Below are 20,737 nucleotides of genomic sequence, written 5' to 3'. Positions count from 1 at the left end.
TCGACCCAGGAGTCCTGGATCTCCAGGGGGCTGAGTGTGGGGCTCAGCAGCCAATGACCCCACAGATTTCTCACACAATGCCAATTCCAAGGTTTCCATCATGGAGTCAGGGATTGACTCCCTCCCTCTCAGTAAAACTGTTTGGGAACAGAACTCAGGAGTCCTGACTCCCAGCCCCCACCCCAGTAAAGCTGTCCAGCTGCAGGCAGTGCGGGCTCCACCCCTTTATTGTGAGAGCAACACACGTTAAGAATGGAACAGCATCTGGAGGCCCCCTGAACCTCCATGCCCCCAGAGGCCCCCCACATTCTCTCCCTGAGACCTCCCACAACCCCTATCCTGAGCCCCCATGACTCCCCCTTCCCCTAGCTCCAGGCCCCCACTTCCCTCCCCTCTTGGCTCTGTGACCCCCAGTTCCAGAGGTCTCTCAAGTCCTGCAGGCACTTCTCCATCCCTGTCAGTTTCTTGAAGCTTTTCTTGGGTGGGGGTAGCAGTGGGTCCCATCAGAGGTTCCCCACAATCAGAGGGGGCCCCAGAGCAGTGGAGACAGCTCCTGTGTCCATTCAGCAGAAGTCCAAGGAGCAAGATAAGGAGAAACCCACCCCTGATATGGGGGGGGGCAGTTTCCCAGGCAGGGTGTAGGGGATCCATGTCTCTGCCCTGGATCGTGGGGCCCAGTCCTAGTCCTAGTGCCAGCCCTGGGGTGAGGGTAATTCCATCTCCAGGACAGCCACTGCGCAATTCCAGGCTGATGGAGGCAGGACAGTTGTGGGGGGACCATGCTCCAGCTGGGGAGTTGGGAAATAAATGGGGGTCCATGTCCCAGCCAGGGGGCAGGGTGGCTGCAGGGCCCTTGCTCCAGTCAGGGCGTCGGCCTCCATGTCCCAGCCAGGAGCTACGGGGTGGCTCTTGGGTCTCAGCTGGGGAGCGTTGCAGGCCAGTCCTGTCATTCCAGCCAGGGGGGTCTCATCTCCCAGCTGATGGGGGGGCGAGTCCTGGTTCCTTTGTGTTCAGGGCCCCCACAGTCTCAGACGCTGGTCCGGCAGGTGGTCAGATGGGCCCCTGCAGGGGGGTGGGGGGGACCCTTGCCGCCCGCACTGGTGACCCAGCGGTAGCACTGTGTGACACTGCGGCTCTTGGCCCTGGCGCCACAGCGAGTACAGTACACGATGCCCAACGCCACCATGATCACCAGGAAGACACAGAGGGGCACCAGCAATGCCACCAGCAGCCACCGGTCATCTCGCTTCCTCCGTGCCCGCTCCCCACCTGGAGAGGTGCTGGGGTCTTCTGAAGGGGGCAGCGGCGCCCTGGCCCTATCTGCAGCAGGGTCCCCCTCCCCCACACTGTAAGGTGAGGCAGGAGCACCAGGGGACCTTGGAGATTTGGAGCTTGGGGGGCTGGGGGTTGGGGGACCAATTGTGGGAGTGATAGCAGGGCTGGTGTGAGGAACTGTTGGGCCATTGGTGGGCTCTGGGGGAGCAGTGGATGTGGGAGGGACCGGGGTGGTGCTACTGAGGATTGGGGGGCCAGTGGTGAGGTCTGGGGGACCAGTGGTTGTGGAAGATATTGGGGGGCTGATGGTGGGGTCTGGGGGACCAGTGGTTGTGGAAGGGATTAGGGGGCTGGTGGTGGATGCTGGTGGGATAGTGGAGGGGTGAGGGGCTGCGTGGCCAATGCTGGGGTGTGGGGCTGCAGGAGAGAGATCAGGGGGGGAAGCAGTGGGGTCGGGGAACTCCTGGGTCAGGCTGAAAGGCTCGTCCGTCCCCAAAACCTGCAGCACCTCCGCCCCCCACTCCTGCTGGTCCCTGAAGTGTGGGTAGAAGGTCTGCTGCCTGGTGACCAGCACGGGGGGGTCTGCCAGAGGGGCACAGCTGATGCCGTCAGCCTCCAGCTCGTAGCCCTCGGTGCAGTAGCACTCGAAGCCGCCCACATAGTTGACGCACATCTGCTGGCAGACGCCGGGGATCTGGCACTCATCGTTGTCGACACAGTGCTGCGGTGCCTCCTCGGCCGGGCTGAAGCCCAGGTGGCACAAACACAGATAGGAGCCCTCAGTGTTCTCGCACTGGTGCTCGCACGGGGCGGAGCTGCATTCATCCAAGTCGGCGCAGCCCCCGGCCCCGTCGTCCTCATAGCCCAGCTGGCAGCGGCACTGGAAGCCACCAGGGAAGTTGTCACACAGCTGCTCACATGGGCCCGTGGCACACTCATCCGTGTCCTCGCACGCGTGCCCGTCGCTGGCTAAAATGTAGCCCATGGGGCACAAGCACCGGTACCCTCCGTCCTCTCCTGGCACGCACTCAAACTGGCAGGGGTGGTTCTGGCAGCCATCAGCTGGGGCACAGGAGCGCCCGTCGGGCAGCAAGGCGTGGCCAGCGTGGCACTCGCAGGAGTAGCTGGGACCCTCATCCACACACAGCTGCTGGCAGCCCCCATTGTCACCCTCGCACCAGTCCCCCTGCTCCTCCCCGCACAGGGGCTCCTCCTTGGACCAGCCCACGGAGCCGTCGTCCCGCTGCATGCACAGCACCGAGACAGGGGCTGCGCCGCCACAGGCCACAGACGCCACCGTGCCGAAGGGGATGTGGCTCAGGGTGCTGCTGACCTGGCCAAAGGGCGTCGTGTAGCTCACGGGCCCTGTCTCCTCTGTGGCCAGCCCGTGGCACATGCCGGCAAAGCTGAAGCGGCACAAGAACCCGTCCACGGGCAGGATGCATGAACCCTCCAGCCACTGGAAATTCTCCTGCGTGGCCGGGCCGTAGCTCAGCACAACGCAGCGCGAGGCCGAGCAAGCGGTGCCCCCAGCCGGCTCAGCCTGCGCCCAGTTGGTGTAGAGCGTGTCTTGGTCGCCGGTGGTCCAGGTGAAACCACGCAGTGGGCGCTGGGGGAAGCACTGGCGTGGCTGGCGCTGCAACCCGATCCAGAAGAGCCGCTGCTGCCCTGTACCTGGGCCCGTGGCCTGCAGAAGCTCTGCCACCTGGGCGGCCTCCTCATGGCGCTTGAGCGTGGCCAGGTTCCCACCACGCTCCCGGCAGCTCCGCCAGGACTCCAGGAAGCTGCGGCGCTGGAAGAAGACAACGTAGCAGCCCTCAGGACCACAGGCAGCCTCGGGCCCCGGCCAGGCAGCCTCGGGCCCTGGCCAGGCGCCCCGCGCTGGCCCCACCAACCCAGTGAGGAGCAGCCAGAGACGCAGCATCGTCCTGGCGCCCACGGCTGCCTGCTCGGCTCTGCGCCTCCGCACGGAGCCCCTGCCCTTCTTTTCCCCTCGGTGGGGAGGGGCAGGATGGGACAGTGCCCGCCCCTGCCCTTGTAAGGCAAAGAATTGGTCCCAGGCCCAGGGAGAGGGGGATACAAGCTGGGAGGGGCAGCTGGGGGGATCCTGGATGGCCTGACCCAGAGGATGGAGGCAGGGTATGTGTGTGTGAGACCTTCCCTGGTGTGCAGCTGGATGAGAAATGCAAATCCCACTCCTTTCCAAGAACTGGGATAGATCCCTGGAGTCCTGGCTCCCAGCCCACCCACCCAACTCTAACCACTAGACCCCATTCCCCTCCTAGGGCTGGGGATAGATCCCAGAGTCCTGTCTCCCAGCCCCCCTGCTCTAACCACTAGACTCCCACTTTTCTAGGGCTGGGGCTAGAACCCAGGAGTCCAGACTCCCCATCCCACCACCCTGCCTTCCTTTAGTAGTTGCTGAAAGGGACAGACAGTGAATCTGCAGAGAATGGGTGTGTACAGTGACCATATGCTGCGGCTCACACTGACACACTCATACAAAGACACGTGCATATGCACACAACACACACACACACACTCTGCATACACTGCTACCCAGACCTAGTTCAGCCCTTTGTTCCAGAAACCTGGAGGCTGGAACACTGGGCTGGAATTTGGCTCCTCACTCCCCCCGCCCCCATGCCCTGCTGGGAGCGGGGAAAGGCTCAGTGTGAGTTTCCTCCCCGCCATCCTCTCCAGGCCCTCATGCTGCTCAGGGCGATTCCCACGGGGAGCTGGTCCCAGATTGGGGGAAGTCAGTGTGCACATGGGTGTGCATGCACAGGAGAGTGAGTACGCACAAAGGTGCACATTGCATGGGAGAAAGGGAGAGCGTGGGGGGTGGGGACATAGAGGGACCAGAATTGTTCCTAGCCCTCACTTTCCCACACGTGAGTACCCCCATGTGCAGCTTAGTTTGACATGCATGCACATGTGCACACTTGTGTGTTCATGCTGTGCATGCATACATGAGGGCCGCCCAGAGGATTCTGGGGGCCTGGTGTCTTCAGTGGTGGGGGGCTCCTGCTTCGGCAGTAATTCCTAGGCAGAGGGTCATTCCGATCCGGGACCCGCAGCCAAAGTCCCCTGAAGACCCGTGGCAGGGGGCCCCCCGCGGCTGAATTACCGCAGAAGAGGGACCCGCCGCTGTAGTTCAGCTGGGTCTTTGGTGGTAATTCGGCGGCGGGGGGCCCCGCCACGGGTCTTCAGGGCACTTTGGCGGCAGGTCCTGGAATGGAAGGGCCCCCCACTGCCGACTTACCGCCGAAGATCCAGCTGCACTTCGGCAGCGGGTCCCACTTTGGCGATAATTCGGCAGTGGGGGTCCTTCCGCCCCAGAGTGGAAGGACCCCCCCGCTGGAGAAGACCAGGAGCAGAAGAAGCTCCGGGGGCCCAGGCCCCGCGAGAGTTTTCCGGGGCCCCTGGAGCAAGTGAAGGACCCCGCTCCAGGGGCCCCAAAAAACTCTCCTGGGAGCCCCTGCGGGGCCCAGGGCCTGGGGCAAATTACCCCACTTCCCCCGCCCCCAGGTGGCCCTGGCGCGCACACACACACACAAAAGCTCTCCTGTGCAAGCTCAGTTTCTTGTCCCTTCTCACTTTTCCATGAAAGCATACCCCCGTGTGTACACACATTCCTGGGCACGCACACCTGTCTGTACACACACCCTCCCGTGCATGCATGTTCCTGTGCATGTGCATACATACCCTCCTGTTCATGCACGTGTTCCTCACTTCATCATACACACATTGGGGTGAGCATCGTCCCATTGCACACCTGCACATACGCATGCATCCTCCCATGCTGCCACACATCCGTGCCACCACATTGTCTTCGCTGCTCCCACACTCACAAATGTGTGTGCCATGCATGTGCATGCACACCTGAGCATTTGCACATGTGCGCTCACTTGTGGGAACACCCCTGGGCATTTGCACACGTGCTGTTCCACGCACTCCTACCTGCTCACCCTGTCTGCTAAGCCAACTGGCAGTCCCCAGGGGGCTCCATTCCTAGGGAGGCCGAGGCCAGCAGCTCAGGTTCGCTAGGCTCTGGAGCACCCCTCCCATGGCCAGCCGAGGGGACACAGGGAAGGGTCGGAGCTCTGCAAAACAGGAATCCCGGCCTGCAGCCTCGACTAGGGGGCAGGGATCCCAGCTGTCTCTGCTGTGAACCAGGTGTGCCTGTCGGGGTCGTGGTGTGCATCTCTGCACGGGGGGGGGGGGGGGTTTGGCGGGCTTTGTGGCGGGGGTGTGTTGTGCATCTCCGGGGGGTTGTGTGTTTCGGTGTGTGTGGTGTGAGCCGAGCAGGGGACGGTACAGTGGGCCCAGCCGCGGGGGCTGCAGGTCGGATGGAGACGCAGCGCGGAAATGCATGGAATTCCTGGTGTGTGGGAACCAGGAGGGGAGTCGGGGGGGACGCGGGGCCTTTCCCCGCTAGGGGGCGCCAGCTCCGCTCCCCTCCAGCCCCAGCTGGGGGGAATGGCTGGGTCAGGGAGGTGGGGGGGGGGGCACACCCCCTCCCCCCCGCACACTGGCTCCGATCCAGCGCCCGCCGAGAGGTGAGTTTTCTGGGTCTCAGCCTTGTCCCTGTTGGGGCAGGAGCACCCCCCCGTAGATAGTAACCATACCCCGTGCTAGCGGACCCGCGGGGCGCTGAGGGGGCATCCCAGGCAGACGCTATGGGAGCTTTCCTGCCCCCACAGCCCCCTGTTCTAATCACCCCCCCCGCCCCGGTTTTTGCTTAGTTGTTTTAAGAGACTCCAGAAACACTGGCCTGTGGCTGATGGAGCTGGGCCCCGCTGGATCTGCTGGGGGAGACACTGACCCCCCCCCCCCCCGCACTGCCCCAATCCCTGTAGGAAGGGAGGGAGAGGGCCAGCCCCTCCCCCATTTTCCTCCCCTCTCTGGACTCTCCCAGGCCGGGGGGAGGCTCTGTACTGAGGGGGTGGGGTGATTCTGCCCTGGTTCCAGGCTCCGGGGTGGGCGGGGTCAGGGGCTCCCCAACTAAGGGGCCTCTGTGCTGGGATAGAGGGATCCTAGCGCAGTGATGTGGGTTGTGCACCACCTCGTGGCAATGTGAGGAACTGAGAGTCAGGGCTCCTGGCTTCTGTCCCCTGCTCTGAGGGCAGTGGGGTCTAACGGTCAGAGCTGGCAACCTCTGCACTCAGGCTACGTCTACACTACAGGATAAATTCGAATTAGCTTAAACCGATTTTATAAAACAGATATTATAAAGTCAATTGTGCGCATCCACACTAGGCACATTAATTCGGTGGTGTGTGTTCATGGTCCGCGGCTAGCGTCAATTTCTGGAGCGGTGCATTGTGGGTAGCTACTGTAAAAGAATGAGGCCAATAATGTCGATTTGTGTCCACACTAACCCTAATCCGATATAGTAATATCGATTTTAGCGTTACTCCTCTCGTTTTGTAGGAGTACAGAAATCGATTTAAAGAGCCCTTTAAATCGATATAAAGAGCAGTGTAGTGTGGATGGGTGCAGCGTTAAATTGATTTAATGCTGTTAAAATCGGTTTAACAGCGTAGTGTAGACCAGGCCTCAGTGACTCCAGATTTACCACGGGGCAGGCAGGGAAATGTACATGTGAATCACTCCGACATAGTTAGTCTTGAAGGCCTGTGCTGCCCCCTTGCAGCCTGGGGCTGACACTGCCCAAGCCCTATGGTCTGTAATGGCAGGCAGGATTCCTGTGTAGCAACAAGGATTATTCCTGGCATTTGTTGTCCCCATGGCCTTGCCAACCTCACAGCCCCAATAGACCCCAAGGACCTGAGCCACAGCGCAGGACGGGGGGGACGGGACAGGTAATGCTCAGATTGACCCTTTAGATGAAGGGCCACACTGGGGGCTGGGTGAGCATCCCCCACAGCTGAGGAAAGACCCCAGGAGCCCCAGGTCCTTTTCTCTAACCCTCAGACCCCACTCCCCACCCAGAGCTCGATCAGGATAGACCCCAGGAATCCCAGCTCCACTGCTCTAACCACCAGACACCACTCCCTACCCAAAGCTCGATGGGGATAGACTCCAGGAGTCCCAGCTCCTCTGCTCTAGCCACCAGACCCCATTCCCCACCCAAAGCTCAATCGGGATAGACCCCAGCAGTCCCAGCTCCTCTGCTCTAACCACCAGACCCCATTCCCCATCCAGAACTCAATCGGGATAGACCCCAGGAGTCCCAGCTTCTCTGCTCTAACCACCAGACCCCACCCAGAGCTGGGGATAGGCTCCAGGAGTCTATTTACACACATGCCGTTCCCCCTTTCATCACAGGGGCCCTGTGTGCAGAGCAAGACAGGGGGAGCTGAGGGCCTGGGCACTTCCTACATAAATTGAGGGCCCCTCCACCAGTCACTTTCACCCCAGCTGCAGCAGGTATCTGTTGCCATGGTAACCCAATGGCTGTGGCTGGCAGTAATCAGAAAAACATCCCTCCCTCCCCACCCCCCCAGTCACACACTTAAAAAGGTCCCCTTGCCCAGGAAACAATCATGGGGGGCTCAGGGTTCAAGACCTGGACATGCCCCCGTGCCCCACGCCTGGCAGCCCTAGGGACTCTGTGTCATCACAGCACCCCCCAGCCTAGAGAATCTCCCATTATGTGTATGGAGGGAGCATGGGAGCCACCCTGAGGGCTGACTCCTGCCCGCTCACGGTTACATCGCTGCTTGGCCCTACTAGGAGCTGGGCTAGGACCCTCCCCCGCAGTCAATCCACTTACGGGCCACAGAACAGGGACCAGCACCCCACGGAGGGGAAAGGCCCCATATCTGAGCCAGCCTGTGGTTGAACCAGAGCTGGGACATACGCTTCTCCTCACCCCTCCCTCCCCAGCAGAGACAGGAGACAGAGAGACACTAAAAAGCAAAAACAATTTAAAAATCTGGGTAAAAAAAACCCATTTACAGGTTTGTGCGTGTGCAGGGGTGATTTTCCTCCACCACGTTTAATACAGAGAATGCGTCGCATGGGAATCCTGCCCCAGGCCCAGCAAACACTCCCCCATGTCTGCACCCCAGCATTGCAGTGTGGAGAGAGGGGGGCATGGAAAGAAGTGCCCCCTCCCACAATGCAGTCAGGCTCCTGCAAAGCTTGTGAATAACCCCTTAGGGCCAGCCATGTGCTTGGGAAAGGGTGGGGCTAGTTGGGGCCCCACCCCCTGAACCTGGCTACAGCCCCCACCCCCACCCCAATCCAGTTTGTTGTGTCATTGATGCTGGGGGGTGTCATTGATCCCTTTGTTCCTCCCTCAAATTTCCCCCCCAACACTCCCTTATTTGCTTTCCAAGGGCCAATCCCACAGGGATTGGTGGGGGGGGAGTGAGCTAGCCCCTCCCCCTGGTCCCTACAGCACATTCCCCAGGGTGTTAGCCAGGCTTGGGAGTGGGGGACTACCTGGCCTCACTGATCCTTCCCCAGCAGGGGCATCTCCCTGAGATCCAGCCCGAAACAACTTTGTGTGAACCCCACCCCCTCCTGTCTCTAGCAGACTGCTGCAGGGGCCTGCTTGGCCCCTAGGGGGAGGAAAGACAGCACTGGCACGGCCAGGGCAGAGCTCAGGAATGGGGACCAAGAGTGCCCTGGGCCTATGAGAGAGACACCCCCTCCCTTTCCCACCCCACCCCACCCGGACCCAGTCCCCTGGTACCATGATTATTCCCTCCCCCTCGAGAAAAAAGTTCCCAAAAGAAGCCCTGTGATTGGTTGGTCCATTAGAAAGGCAGAATCAAGGTGATATTGACAGGGAGGAAAGGGTTAATGAAGAGATGGGGCAGCTGAGCTAGTGGCGGGGGGGGGGGAGGAGATGGGGGCATCCCTATCGCACAGTGACTCCCAGCTTCTCCAGGATGCGTGTCCCCTTTTCCAGGTACTCGGCTCGCTGCAGCCAGAAGGTATCCTTGTCCTTCATGATGTCGGCCAACACAGCGCCTCCCAGGAACACCATGTGCTTCCGCCGCGGTGGGTCCTCAATCCGGATCTTGAATTTCTGCAGGGGGAGAGAAGACCATTTATTAAAAACGGGATCCCCAGGATTCAAACCCAGAGCCAGGAGAAGAGACTCTGCCCCATTGGCTATGGGATGCGCGCAAGTGGTCTCAGGCATAGGGTCAATGGGATCAGGATTTCACCCCTGGATTTTCAGGCCAGAAGAGCTTTTTCTGAACCCCTGCCTCAGCCCTGGACAAATCCCCCTCGCACAGCAGGGGCCTCCTTGGCCCCCCACACAGATCAGCTCCAAATGGATTGTGGATGGTACTGGGGAGCTGAGCTGGCCTGTCCACCCAGGGAGGACACTGTAGGCCCCATGCCCATTGCAAGAGCTAGGGTCTAGTGGGGCAGTGCCCATGCACCCCACAAGGTGCCCACTCACCGACAGCTTCTCCACATCGCCCTTGAGCACCCGCTCCAGGTAGAGCTGTTTGATCTCACGCTCCAGCCGGGAAGGCAGGCCCGGGTACATGGTGGAGCCGCCTGACAGTACAATGTGTTTGTAGAACTCTGCCCTGGGGAGAGGGATGGAGTGAGACAGACAACACCCCATGGGAGGGGTCCTCGAGGCTCAGCCCCACTGCACCCCTAGGATCTCCACTCACTCTCCCAGCTTCCCACTCAACCCCCAAACAACTTCCACCAGGATCCCTCCCCAACAGGTTTACCCCAGTGATTGCCTCCACTCACCTCCCAACACCCTAGGATCTCCCCAGCAAACCCCTCCAATCAGCCCCCTGGGATCCGCCAACAACCTCTCAATCCCCAATAATACCATCACCTCCCCTACCATCTCACACGCACACACACAAAATCCCCACCAATGGTCTTGCCTTCTAGGGCGGCAGCCCCCCTGCAGCGGCCCAGTGTCGGGGGAAGGGCTCCAGGCTCCACCTCCCTCCCCCTTGCTCACCTGGTGTCGATATCAGCTGCCTGGATGGTGTTGAAGAGCAGCTCAGCCACACCCACACCCTCCACATTGATGAGATGGGGTTGGAATAGGGCCTCAGGTGCCTCAAATCGCTCACCCCCCACCTTGATCACTTGCCCATCTGGCAGCTGGGGGGGAGCAGAAGGAGAGCCCATCAGCAACACTGTCTGAGTCTGTGGAGAGCCTGAGCTGATTGCTTGAAGTGGGCGAATTGCCCCAGGCATCCCAATGGGGTGTTAACTCCCAGCCTCACTATGCTAAGGTCCCCAACATCCCAGCAAGGGTCTCTCAATGGGGAAGGAGTGACCCATCCATCCACCAAGCAGAAACACACCCCTGGCAGCTCTCTTACCGTGTAGGACTGCACCAGCACTGTGGTCTCCTGAGCCAGCTTCTGCTCCTGCTCAATGTTGTACCCCACGTAGCAGAGCTTCTCCTTCATCATCCGCACCGTCTCAAAATCCGCAGAGTGGTTAAAGGCATAACCCCGCAGCAACAGGAGCTGCCAGGAGGGGGAGACAGAGTCATCGGGGGAACTTACAGTACCAGCAACTGCCAGAGGGGGAGACCATAGTCACAGGAGCTGCTGAGGCCCCGCCCCCTCCCATAAAGGTCCCACCCCTCACTCTGGCCTCCTGTGAGGATCTGGGGATGATCTAGGCACTCCTAGTGGGGGCAGGTACTGGCTACCTGGCTCCTTCCCATGCAGGACGCTCTCTTTGAGGTGCAGCCTTTCACTTGCGCGGCACCGTGTTCGCCCTCACAGTGGGCGGAGAGTCCAAAGGCCAGGGGCAAAGGGGTAACACAGAGCAGCGTCAACGTGAGGCACTCGGCAACAGCAATCGACTCGCCCTAGACAGCGGACTTCCCACCCCCCCCCAGGAGAGCTGGGTAGCGGGGGGAGGTGGCCTGGGCAGCGAGGTCACTGGGCCAGGTTCACCTGGTGCAGCTGATGAGGGAGTCACCTGTCAGAGGAGGCTGCAGAGTTAGGTTATAAAGGGGAGGAGCTGAGTGCTTGGGAGGTTTGGGCCATTTTCGACAGAGTAGCCTTGAGGCAGGGGCCTGCCTGAGCCCAGCTGGGTGGAGGCCTCCCTGGGGAAGGGGAGCTAGCGGCAGGTGCTGCAGGCAGGAGGTTGGGTCTGCAGGATCTGAGTTCTGTCTGCTGCATGTGATGAGGTAAAAGAGCAGCAGGTGAGTCTTGGGGTGGGGGCTAGGTGTGATATCTGCTTCACAGCTGCCACGGGGCTCCTGCAAGAGCTGAGCTGGGCCTGGAAAGCTCATACCTCGGGACAGGGGCTGGACTCCATTTAGGTTCCAGGAGCCAAACCAACCTGATCTCCTTCTTTGAGAAGGTGACAGATTATTTAGACAAAGGAAATGCAGTAGATCTAATTTACCTTGATTTCTGTAAGGCATTTGACACGGTTCCACATGGGGAATTATTAGTTACATTGGAAAAGATGGGGATCAATATGAAAATTGAAAGGTGGATAAGGAACTGGTTAAAGGGGAGACTACAATGGGTCGTACTGAAGGGGGAACTGTCAGGCTGGAAGGAGGTTACTAGTGGAGTTCCTCAAGGATCAGTTTTGGGACTAATCTTATTTAACCTTTTTATTACTGACCTTGGCACAAAAAGCGGGAATGTGCTAATGAAGTTTGCGGATGACACAAAGCTGGGAGGTATTGCTAACACAGAGAAGGACCGGAATATCAAACAGGAAGATCTGGATGACCTTGTATACTGAAGTAATAGTAATAGGATGAAATTTAATAGTGAAAAGTGCAAGGTCATGCATTTAGGGATTAATAATACGAATTTTGGTTATAAATTGGGGACACATCAGTTGGAAGCAACAGAGGAGGAGAAGGACCTTGGAGTATTGGTTGATCACAGGATGACTATGAGCCGCCAATGTGATACGGCTGTTAAAAAAGCAAATGCGATTTTAGGATGCATCAGGTGAGGTATTTCCAGCAAAGATAAGGAGGTGTTAGTACCGTTATATAAGGCACTGGTGAGACCTCATCTGGAATACTGTGTGCAGTTCTGGTCTCCCATGTTTAAGAAGGATGAATTCAAACTGGAACAGGTTCAGAGACAGGCTACTAGGATGATCCGAGGAATGCAAAACCTGTCTTATGAAAGGAGACTCAAAGAGCTTGGCTTGTTTAGCCTAACCAAAAGAAGGCTGAGGGGGGATATGCTTGCTCTTTATAAATATATCAGAGGGATTAATATTAGGGAGGGAGAGGAATTATTTAAGCTTAGTACCAATGTAGACACAAGAACAAATGGGTATAAACTGGATACTAGGAAGTTTAGACTTGAAATTAGACGAAGGTTTCTAACCATTAGAGGAGTGAAGTTCTGGAACAGCTTTCCAAGGTGATAGTGGGGGCAAAAGACATATCTGACTTTAAGACTAAGCTTGATAAGTTTATGGAAGGGATGGTATGATGGGATAGCTTAATTTTGGCAATTGATCTTTGATTATCAGCAGGTAAGTATGCCCAATGGTCTGTGATGGGATGTTAGATGGGATGGGATCTGAGTTACTGCAGAGAATTCTTTCCTGAGTGCTGGCTGGTGAGTCTTGCCCACATGCTCAGGGTTTAGCTGATCGCCATATTTGGGGTCAGGAAGGAATTTTCCTCCGGGGCAGACTGGCAGAGGCCCTGGAGGTTTTTCGCCTTCCTCTGCAGCGTGGGGCATGGGTCACTTGCTGGTGGATTCTCTGCAGCTTGAGGTCGTCAAACCACAATTTGAAGACTTCAATAACTCAGACACAGGTTAGGGGTTTGTTATAGAAGTGGATGGTTAGGATTCTGTGGCCTGCTTTGCGCAGGAGGTCAGACTAGATGATCATATTGGTCCCTTCTGACCCTAAAGTCTATGAGTCTATGAGATGTAAGACATCGAGGAACCCTGGGGCATGGATTCCCCTCACAGCAGTCCAACGGGCAGCTAGCAAATCTATGACACACCCTCATCTGGCTCTCACCTTGATGAGGTAGCGGGTGATGTCCCGTCCTGCAATGTCCAACCGCCGGGTGAGGTGGGGCAGGGAGAAGCCCTCGTAGACAGGGCAGATGTGGGTCACACCGTCCCCAGAGTCCACCACCACCCCAGTCAGCAGGCCTGAAACGGGAGGGAGAGGTTACTGTGATGAGAGGCAATACGCCCATCTACCCTGGTATCCCACCTCCAAAGGCACCAGGACTGGCCACTTCAGAGGAAAGGTGAAAATGGCCCCTTAGTGGTGAAACAGGAAATAACATGCCCAGAGGGGATGTCTCCCCTGCCCCCCTCCCAAAGCAGGGCCCCCTGGTCATTCCCTGCACTTCCCATCCCAAACCCTGCTCAGCTTTCAGCCTCCAGGACATCACTGGCAGTAAGTTCCCCAGGCCGTAAGTTCCCCAGGCCAGCAACCCGAGCAACTGGTTCACTCACCTGCCATAGGGCAGGGTAGATTTCACCACTGTAACACATTCCCCTGCATTCTCTCTACTGCCCCTGACTCTGCCCTCCTCTCCCCAGACCTCTCGCACCCTCCCCCTCTGGCCCTTCCATACCTCACTCTCCATCCCTTCCATTCCCCTTCATGCCCCCCACCCCCACTCTAGCCCCAGCGCCCTCTCACCCTGGGCGTAGAGAGTCAGCACTGCCTGGATGGCGATATACACGCCTTCAAACTGGTATGTCTCGAACATCACCTGGGGGGAGAGGAGAAATCATGGGCACAGCCCTGCCACTGCCCTTCAGCCCCAACCTCCTGCCCCTGCGACTCAGCCCTGGGCTCCCCACCAACGTCCCTCATGCTCTGCCAGTGCCCCTCAATCCCACCCTGCAGCCCCATCCTCTCTGGGCTGTACTGATGCCCCTCAATCCCAACCTGCAGGTCCCCATCCCCTGGCTGTGCTGATGCCCCGCAGCCCCACCCCCCAGGCTGTACTGATGCCCTTCAGTCCTGCCCCACAGCCCCCTCTCCCCCTCGAGCTGTGCTGATCCCCCTCAGTCCCACCTCACAGCCCCTCCTCCACTCAGGCTGTGCTGATGCCCCTCAGTCCCACCTCACAGCCCCTCCTCCACTCAGGTTGTGCTGATGCCCCTCAGCCCCGCCCCAAAGCCCAGCCTGACCTCGATGATCTTTTCGCGATTCTTGGTGGGGTTCATGGGGGGCTCGGTGAGCAGGATCTTGCAGCTGCGGGGGTCAACATTGAGTTTCTCAGGCCCGAAGGTGTAGTCCCACAGGTATTTCATGTCGTCCCAGTTGCGCACAATGCCATTCTCCATGGGGTAGTTCACCTCCAGCATGGAGCGCAGCTCACTGGCCTCATCCCCTACCATCAGGTCCTGGGATGGGCAGAGGGCAGATTTGAGACACTAGCACTTTGCGTAAGCCACCACCAGAGGCCAAGGCCCCTCCCTCCAAGGAAAGGTTCCCCTTCAAAGCCCCCCTCCCCTTACCTGACCCTTGTGGGACATGCCCCCCCTGCCAGAGCCTGACCTTGATCTCGATGTTGCCCACGCGGGCGGTGGAGCGGATGATGGGGCGCCCGACCAGGGCAGGAAAGATGTGCTCAGGGAAGTTGGAGCCGGCAAAGCCGCACTTAACGAACTGGAGGGGGGGAGAGAGAGAGAGAGAGGGAAATGAACCAGGTGACAATCCTCCCCCCATCTCCGCCTAGCCACACAAGATCCCGCAGACCTGGGGACAGGCCAAGCTGGGGGGAGAACTGCTTCTTTCCTCCATCCAGCTGGCTTAAGGGCATGACATGCTGCAGCCACCTGGCTGCTACCGTTACCCTTGCAATACCTAGAGGGTGTTCTGAGGTGGTGGTGGGGGGGGTCCCAGGCTAGCTGGGCCCACCAGGATGATCGGGGGTAGGGAGCAGAAGGATACCAGGCTGGGTGATCACTGGAAGTATCACTCTTTAAATCCCTACAGAATTTCTCCCCTCAGCCCCAAATCCTCTTGGCACAGCCCTGAGCTACAGACACCCCTGCCCCAGGGGGAGGGAGCCAAATTGTGGCAAAGAACTATGTCCAATGCCCCCTGGCCTGGCCTGACGCTCTCTGTCTGCATCCCAAGCGCCAGCAGGAGGTGCTACATGCATACAGGGTCACTAGGCCCACCTCCCTCCCCCTCCCCCCCAGCCACGAAGGGAAGTAGCCTCGGGTGCAGAGTCTAGAGGAAGTGACACTTCTGCTTTTGTAGACACTCATCACTCCCTCGCTCCCCATTCCACCCCACCGCCATGGCAAGGGAGAGGATCCACCAGTATCCCCATGCAGGGAGATGTGTATGCCCTGCTATTAGGAGTATTAGGGTAGTGCCTAGAGGCCCTGTAAAGCAGTGGTTCTCAACTAGGGGTCCAGGGCCCCCTGGGGAGCCACAAGCAGGTTTCAAGGGGGCTGCCAAGCAGGGCTGGCATTAGACTCGCTAGGGCCCAGGGCAGAAAGTCAAAGCCCTGCCGCATGGTACTGCAGCCTGGGGCCCCGAGCCCCACCACACAGGGCTGAAGCCAGAGTCTGAGCAACTTAGTTTTGTGGTGGCCCCTGTGACGTGGAGCCCCAGGCAATGGCCCTGCTTGCTACCCCTTAATGCCAGCCCTGCAGAAAACAGTTGTTGTGGCCCAGGAGGGCTGTGGAGTTTTTATAGCATGTTGGGGTGGCCTGCAAAAGTAAAAGTTTGAGAACCCCTGCTGTAATGGCCTAAGACAATATCCTTTTAAATAGTGTGCGAGTCCTTTAGGGGCGCTCACCGCATTCTATGCTTCAGAAGTGAGAGCAGAGCCCCCATCGTGCCAGGTACTACCTAGACATACAGTGAGAGAAAGTCCCTGCCCCGAAGAGCTCTGTCTGAACAGACGAGGGAAACTGAGGCCCAAAGAGGGGAAAGCTCCCACCCAAGGTCACTCAGGAAGATGGTGGCATAGCTACAATTCGAGTCCTGAGTCCCAGTCCCACCCCCACTATCCACTCAACCACACTACTTAATTTTGTTCCGATCTGTGGATGACCTCATTACCCATCTCAGTGCCCTGCCACCTCTCCAAGACAGGCCTCCTGAACACCCAATGACAGCGAGCTCTGCAAGTTAAGAGTTTGTGTAAAAGCACTGGGCCTGATCCTCTCATCTGCCCCAGGGGATTGGGCCCTCCAGGGTGGCAGGCAATGGACCCATTACTCCCTCTGAGCAGTGTAAGTTTCACCCAATGCTCCTTGGCTTCCCAGATTAGGCAAGAGAGTGTCCCCTAGGCCTTCCTCACTCCCATTAACCTGTGGAACCCTCTGCCACTGGACACACCTTGCAGGTTAATTCTGCCTCATGTTGAAAAGCAGGCCCGAGCAATCATAGCAGAAGCACGGCAGACTGGTCCTGCCTGCTGTGGGAGTGTGAAACCTGCAGCGAGTGAGCGGACATAGAGAAAGAGGAAATGCAAGAGCTGAGCCTGCTTCTGCTAGCACAACACATGCAGTCGCATTAGCGGAGAGGCACCCGCAGACCCAGCCTGCAGGAGACAGGCATATCCCCTCTGGCCCTATCGCTCCTGGCAGCACCCTGTATTTCTGGGCAATCTCCCCTTCTGGCTATAGACTCTGCATGGCCAAAGCCTCTGAGCAACAGCCCTTAGAGAGGAATCTCACTTCTGATTCCTTTTACAGGTGCTCTCCTGGTGTTCTCCCTGCAAAGGGGGTTTTGCTTCATGTTTCATTTCCAATTTACCTTCCACTTTGGCACAATGCAGGCCTGTCTCCTGTTTAACCCGCAAGTCAGCAAGTGTGGGCAGGGCTGCCATCCTGCCAGGCACTGCACAGACCCCAACTGAGATCAGGGCCTCATTGTGTGAAATGCTGCACAGAGCCCTTCCCCCTGGCTGAATTGGGACCCCTTGTGCTGGGTGCCGCAGGGAGCTGAGATCGGGGCCCTGCTGAGAACAGCCAGGTTGCAGACACTTCCGACAAACACTTGGATAGACCCAGCGCACAGCGCCGGAGTTCCCTGTCGAACACACAGCATAGCTGTTAACCTGCTGAACTCACATGGAAGATGTAAGACTCCTGCAGTAGGCAATGGGGAATGGCCTCACATTAGCCTCCCCCTGCTCTCTCACTAATGGGTAGAGATTAGCTCAAGCCCTGGAGCCTGAGGTTTCATCCCCTGCCAGGATTTTTGTCAGCATCAACAATTCCAATTCTGCAGATTCTGCTTCTCCACAGAAATGATCAATCCCTTCTTGGACTTTGCTGAGTTTTCAGCCTCAGCAAAGTCCTGTGGCAGTGAGTCCCACAGGTAAAATACGCCTTGTGTGAACCAGCATTGCCTTCTCTCAGCCTTGACCTCATGGCAAAGCTCTCCAATGAAGCAGATTAAAAGGAGTTTCTCGCTTGGAAATATTGAAGAAAAGGCTCTTCTGATGTTCGCTGTAATGTATATCACACACAGAGGCTTCTTCACAGACAGGCAGAGGAGTGCCTATGGAAGTGGGGGTCTGCCCCACACAGGTGATGAAAGGGTTAACGTGGGCCTGAGAGCCCAATTAACACAGCTGGCTGGACCTGGAAGGTGGGCCAGGCCTCAGTGAAGATCAAGCTCAGCTGGGGAGGAGCCGATGGAGCTATGAAAAGAGGAAGGGGGGGTGGAGCTAAAAAAAAGGGGGAAGAACTCTACATCCTGGTGGGGGAGGGAGAGAGAAGAGAGAGCACCTTGAGCAGCCTAGTAAGGATCTGATTGGGGATAGGGGTGCCTTGAGGGCACCAGATTCATGCAAGTTCATGTGGCTGACCTGACCTAAGGGTAGGGCCCAGATCTCTGGGAGCAGCCCTGAGAGCTTGTTAAAGAGCCCAGAGGGGAGCTGGGGATGGGGCCTGAAGAAAGGCTAAGGGGTAGGACAGAGACCGAGGAGATGATGACAAGGCATCTGATAGCACAGAGCTTGGCTGTATGTGCTATGTGCTGGACTGAACCCAGCACACAGAGAGTGGCCCTGGGCCCCCCAACCAGCCCCTGGGGGAGGTAGTGTGAGGCCTCTGAGAAGAGGATAAAGGTGACTGGATGAGAGGCTGGTGTACAGGGCTGTAGGGACCACAGGGCCTGGAGTTGAGTGCCAAAGATTCAGCCTAAGGATGAGGACTGCTTTTGGTACCCAAAAAGGGTAGAACCGAGGTGTGAGCCAGCTGAGAGGTGAGAAGAGGAAACTCCACCAAAGCTTGGGCAGGGGAAGTAGGAAGTAAAGAGCTGTTACCCCTCAGTTGTCCACAAGGGGGAGTACCAGGATGAGCCCACTCTTCTACAGGGCTAGACAGGACTGGAAGGAGACTTGCTAGCCAAAGAGGTCATCACCCCCCCTCCCCATCCTGCCCTGAGAATCTCGCTCCAGGAGGGGTGTTTGCCCCCCCCCACTGCTGGGGGAGGTATTCCAGAATCTCCCTCCTGTGAGAGGCACAAACCTTCTAGCCTCAGCTGATCCCTAGCCAGTTTAACCCAATTTGTTCTTGTGCCAACTTAAAACTTCAATAGCTCTTCTCCCTTGGGGGTTCCTACCATGTATTTAGAGGGAGCACCCAGATCCCTTCTCCGCCTAGGCTGAAGAGACTCAGCTCTTTCAGGCTCCTCCCCTAAGAGCGGCTCTTCATTCCTCTGATCAGCCTAGGAGCCAGTTTCCCGGGTGAACGGAACCGCACCACAGTATCCCTGATGTGGTCTTACCACTACCTTGTCTAGCAGTACTAATGCTCCGCTCTCTCCAATGCAGGTGCCTTGCTTATACTGAATACACAAAGTTCCCCCTACACAAAGCAATTCAGCAGAGGGGATGAGTCAGGGTGGGATGACAGCTGAGATTCCTGGGTTCTATTCGCGGCTCTGCCACTGAGCTGCTTTGTGACACCCAGCAAGTCCTTTTTCCTGCCTCAGTTTCCCTTCCTACCCTTTGTCTATTTAGATGGCGAGCTCTGCAGGACAAGGACTGTCTCTCACTGAGTGCCTGGGCAGCACCGGGCTCTAAGCTTGGTCAGTGGATCTGGCACAAGGACCCTTGATTTCAGGCTGGGAGGGCAGTTCCCACCGTAATGCAAATAAGAAACAGAACTTGGCAAGCCGGAAGCGCCGATGCTGGAGGAGTCGCTGGGCCCCTTCCGCACCCAGGCCAGCACCGCCGGGCGAACCCTGTCCGGCCAGGGGAACTGCCGGCCAAGCCAGAACAGTCACCGCCCCCACAGGCCACCCTGGCCCATAGTTACTCCACCTGCTCCTCCACCTCCCTCACTGGAGACCCGGGACCCCGCACCTCGGGGAGCGGAGCTGGGCGAGGCTCTTCCGGCGGCTGCAAAACCCTTTAAGCCAATTGCTTCTTGCCGGTGCCAGTGGGAAGGCCCGATCCCCCTGCTCCTCCCGGGGCCCGATCCCCACCCCGAACCGCGCGGGCAGCGGGGCTGGGCTGGGTCTAGGTCCCGAGCCGCGGCTCACGGCCGCCCGTGGACCCCCAGGGGTGGGGCTGCACACTCACCCCCGTGCCATTGTCGCACACCACCACCCTGCGGCCTTGGCTGTCCATGGGAGCTTCGCCTCTGGCTGCCCTGCGCCGTCTGAGCCACGGAACCGCTGTACCAGCCCAGTGACCCGGCTCCCAGCGCAGGAAACCAGCCCCGCTGATGTAACGTCCTGGGCTGGGACCGCGTCGGGGGCGGGGTGTGTCTGTGTCCGAAGCGCTGCTGCCCCCTGCTGGGGAGTCTCAAAAAGTGTGTGGGCGGGGACAAAGCGGGGTCCCCGCTGCCTCTCCCTCCGCGGGAAAAGCTGCTTTCAGTACCAACCTTGCAGTTAGAGCCACCCACGCAGCGACAGCCCGGGGACTCCTGGCGGCTCATGACAGGGGTCTGCTTCTTGGGGCAGTCACTGGGTCAAGGGGGGAGAGGTCAGGCTGTCTGGATTGCCCCCGTCACGGCAGGGACTCAGCATCTCTCTCCCCCTTCCTCCCAGGAGGCAGGGCAGCGCTGTGAGCCCACTGCACAGAGAGGGAAGTGAGGCCCACCCTACACACTCTGGCCTGGCCCACATCAGCTGGCTTGGGCTACTGGGGCTCTGGTTGCAGAGCTGTAAAATTGCTGTGTAAACATTCAGGTTTGGGCTGAAGCCGATGGTCTGGGACCCCAGGAGGGGGAGGCTCCCCTGGCTCCAGCTGGAGCCGGAATGTCTGCCCAGCAAGGTTACAGGCCTGCGGCCCCTGGGCGTCTGCTTGTGTACAGACATACCCGCGAGGCTCTAGATTCCTAGCGCTTAAGGCCAGCAGGGACTGATAGATCATCCAGCCCGATCTCCCCTGTCAAGCACAGGCCTGAAAGCTCACCTAATTCCCGCTCTATTGAGCCCCAAGCCCTTAGTTAAACCAAAGCATTTCAGTCTCCAGAGACTTACCTGTTGTGAGGCTGAGGGGCCCTCAATGCCAGGGCTCCTGCAGTGGCAGGGAATTGCTGAAGTGAGTCATGCCCAGGGGACCCCAGCAGGTGACCTGTGC

General features: G+C 58.4%; 2 protein-coding genes across 2 annotated transcripts; both read right to left on the bottom strand.

Annotated features, from left to right (window-relative positions):
• Nucleotides 1-385: 385 nt before the first annotated feature.
• On the bottom strand, nucleotides 386-3,238 carry CD248 (CD248 molecule). The gene has a single exon (XM_030571176.1). It carries the CDS (start codon nucleotides 3,197-3,199, stop codon nucleotides 1,028-1,030), a length of 2,172 nt encoding a protein of 723 aa, XP_030427036.1. The 5' UTR covers nucleotides 3,200-3,238; the 3' UTR covers nucleotides 386-1,027.
• A 4,929-nt stretch (nucleotides 3,239-8,167) lies between these two features.
• LOC115655075 (actin-related protein 2-B-like) lies at nucleotides 8,168-19,902 on the bottom strand. The gene is made up of 9 exons (XM_030570153.1): nucleotides 19,733-19,902; nucleotides 14,728-14,838; nucleotides 14,358-14,573; nucleotides 13,861-13,933; nucleotides 13,222-13,358; nucleotides 10,569-10,718; nucleotides 10,199-10,344; nucleotides 9,668-9,800; nucleotides 8,168-9,283 (listed from the first exon to the last, which is right to left on the bottom strand). Exons 1-9 carry the CDS (start codon nucleotides 19,778-19,780, stop codon nucleotides 9,113-9,115), a joined length of 1,185 nt encoding a protein of 394 aa, XP_030426013.1. The 5' UTR covers nucleotides 19,781-19,902; the 3' UTR covers nucleotides 8,168-9,112.
• Between the last annotated feature and the right edge of the window lie 835 nt (nucleotides 19,903-20,737).

This window comes from Gopherus evgoodei, chromosome 7 (genome assembly GCF_007399415.2).
Source record: "Gopherus evgoodei ecotype Sinaloan lineage chromosome 7, rGopEvg1_v1.p, whole genome shotgun sequence".
NCBI lineage: Eukaryota > Metazoa > Chordata > Testudines > Testudinidae > Gopherus > Gopherus evgoodei.
The sequence above is the reverse complement of the archived record's forward strand: the minus strand, read 5'-3'. Positions and strand labels throughout refer to the sequence as shown.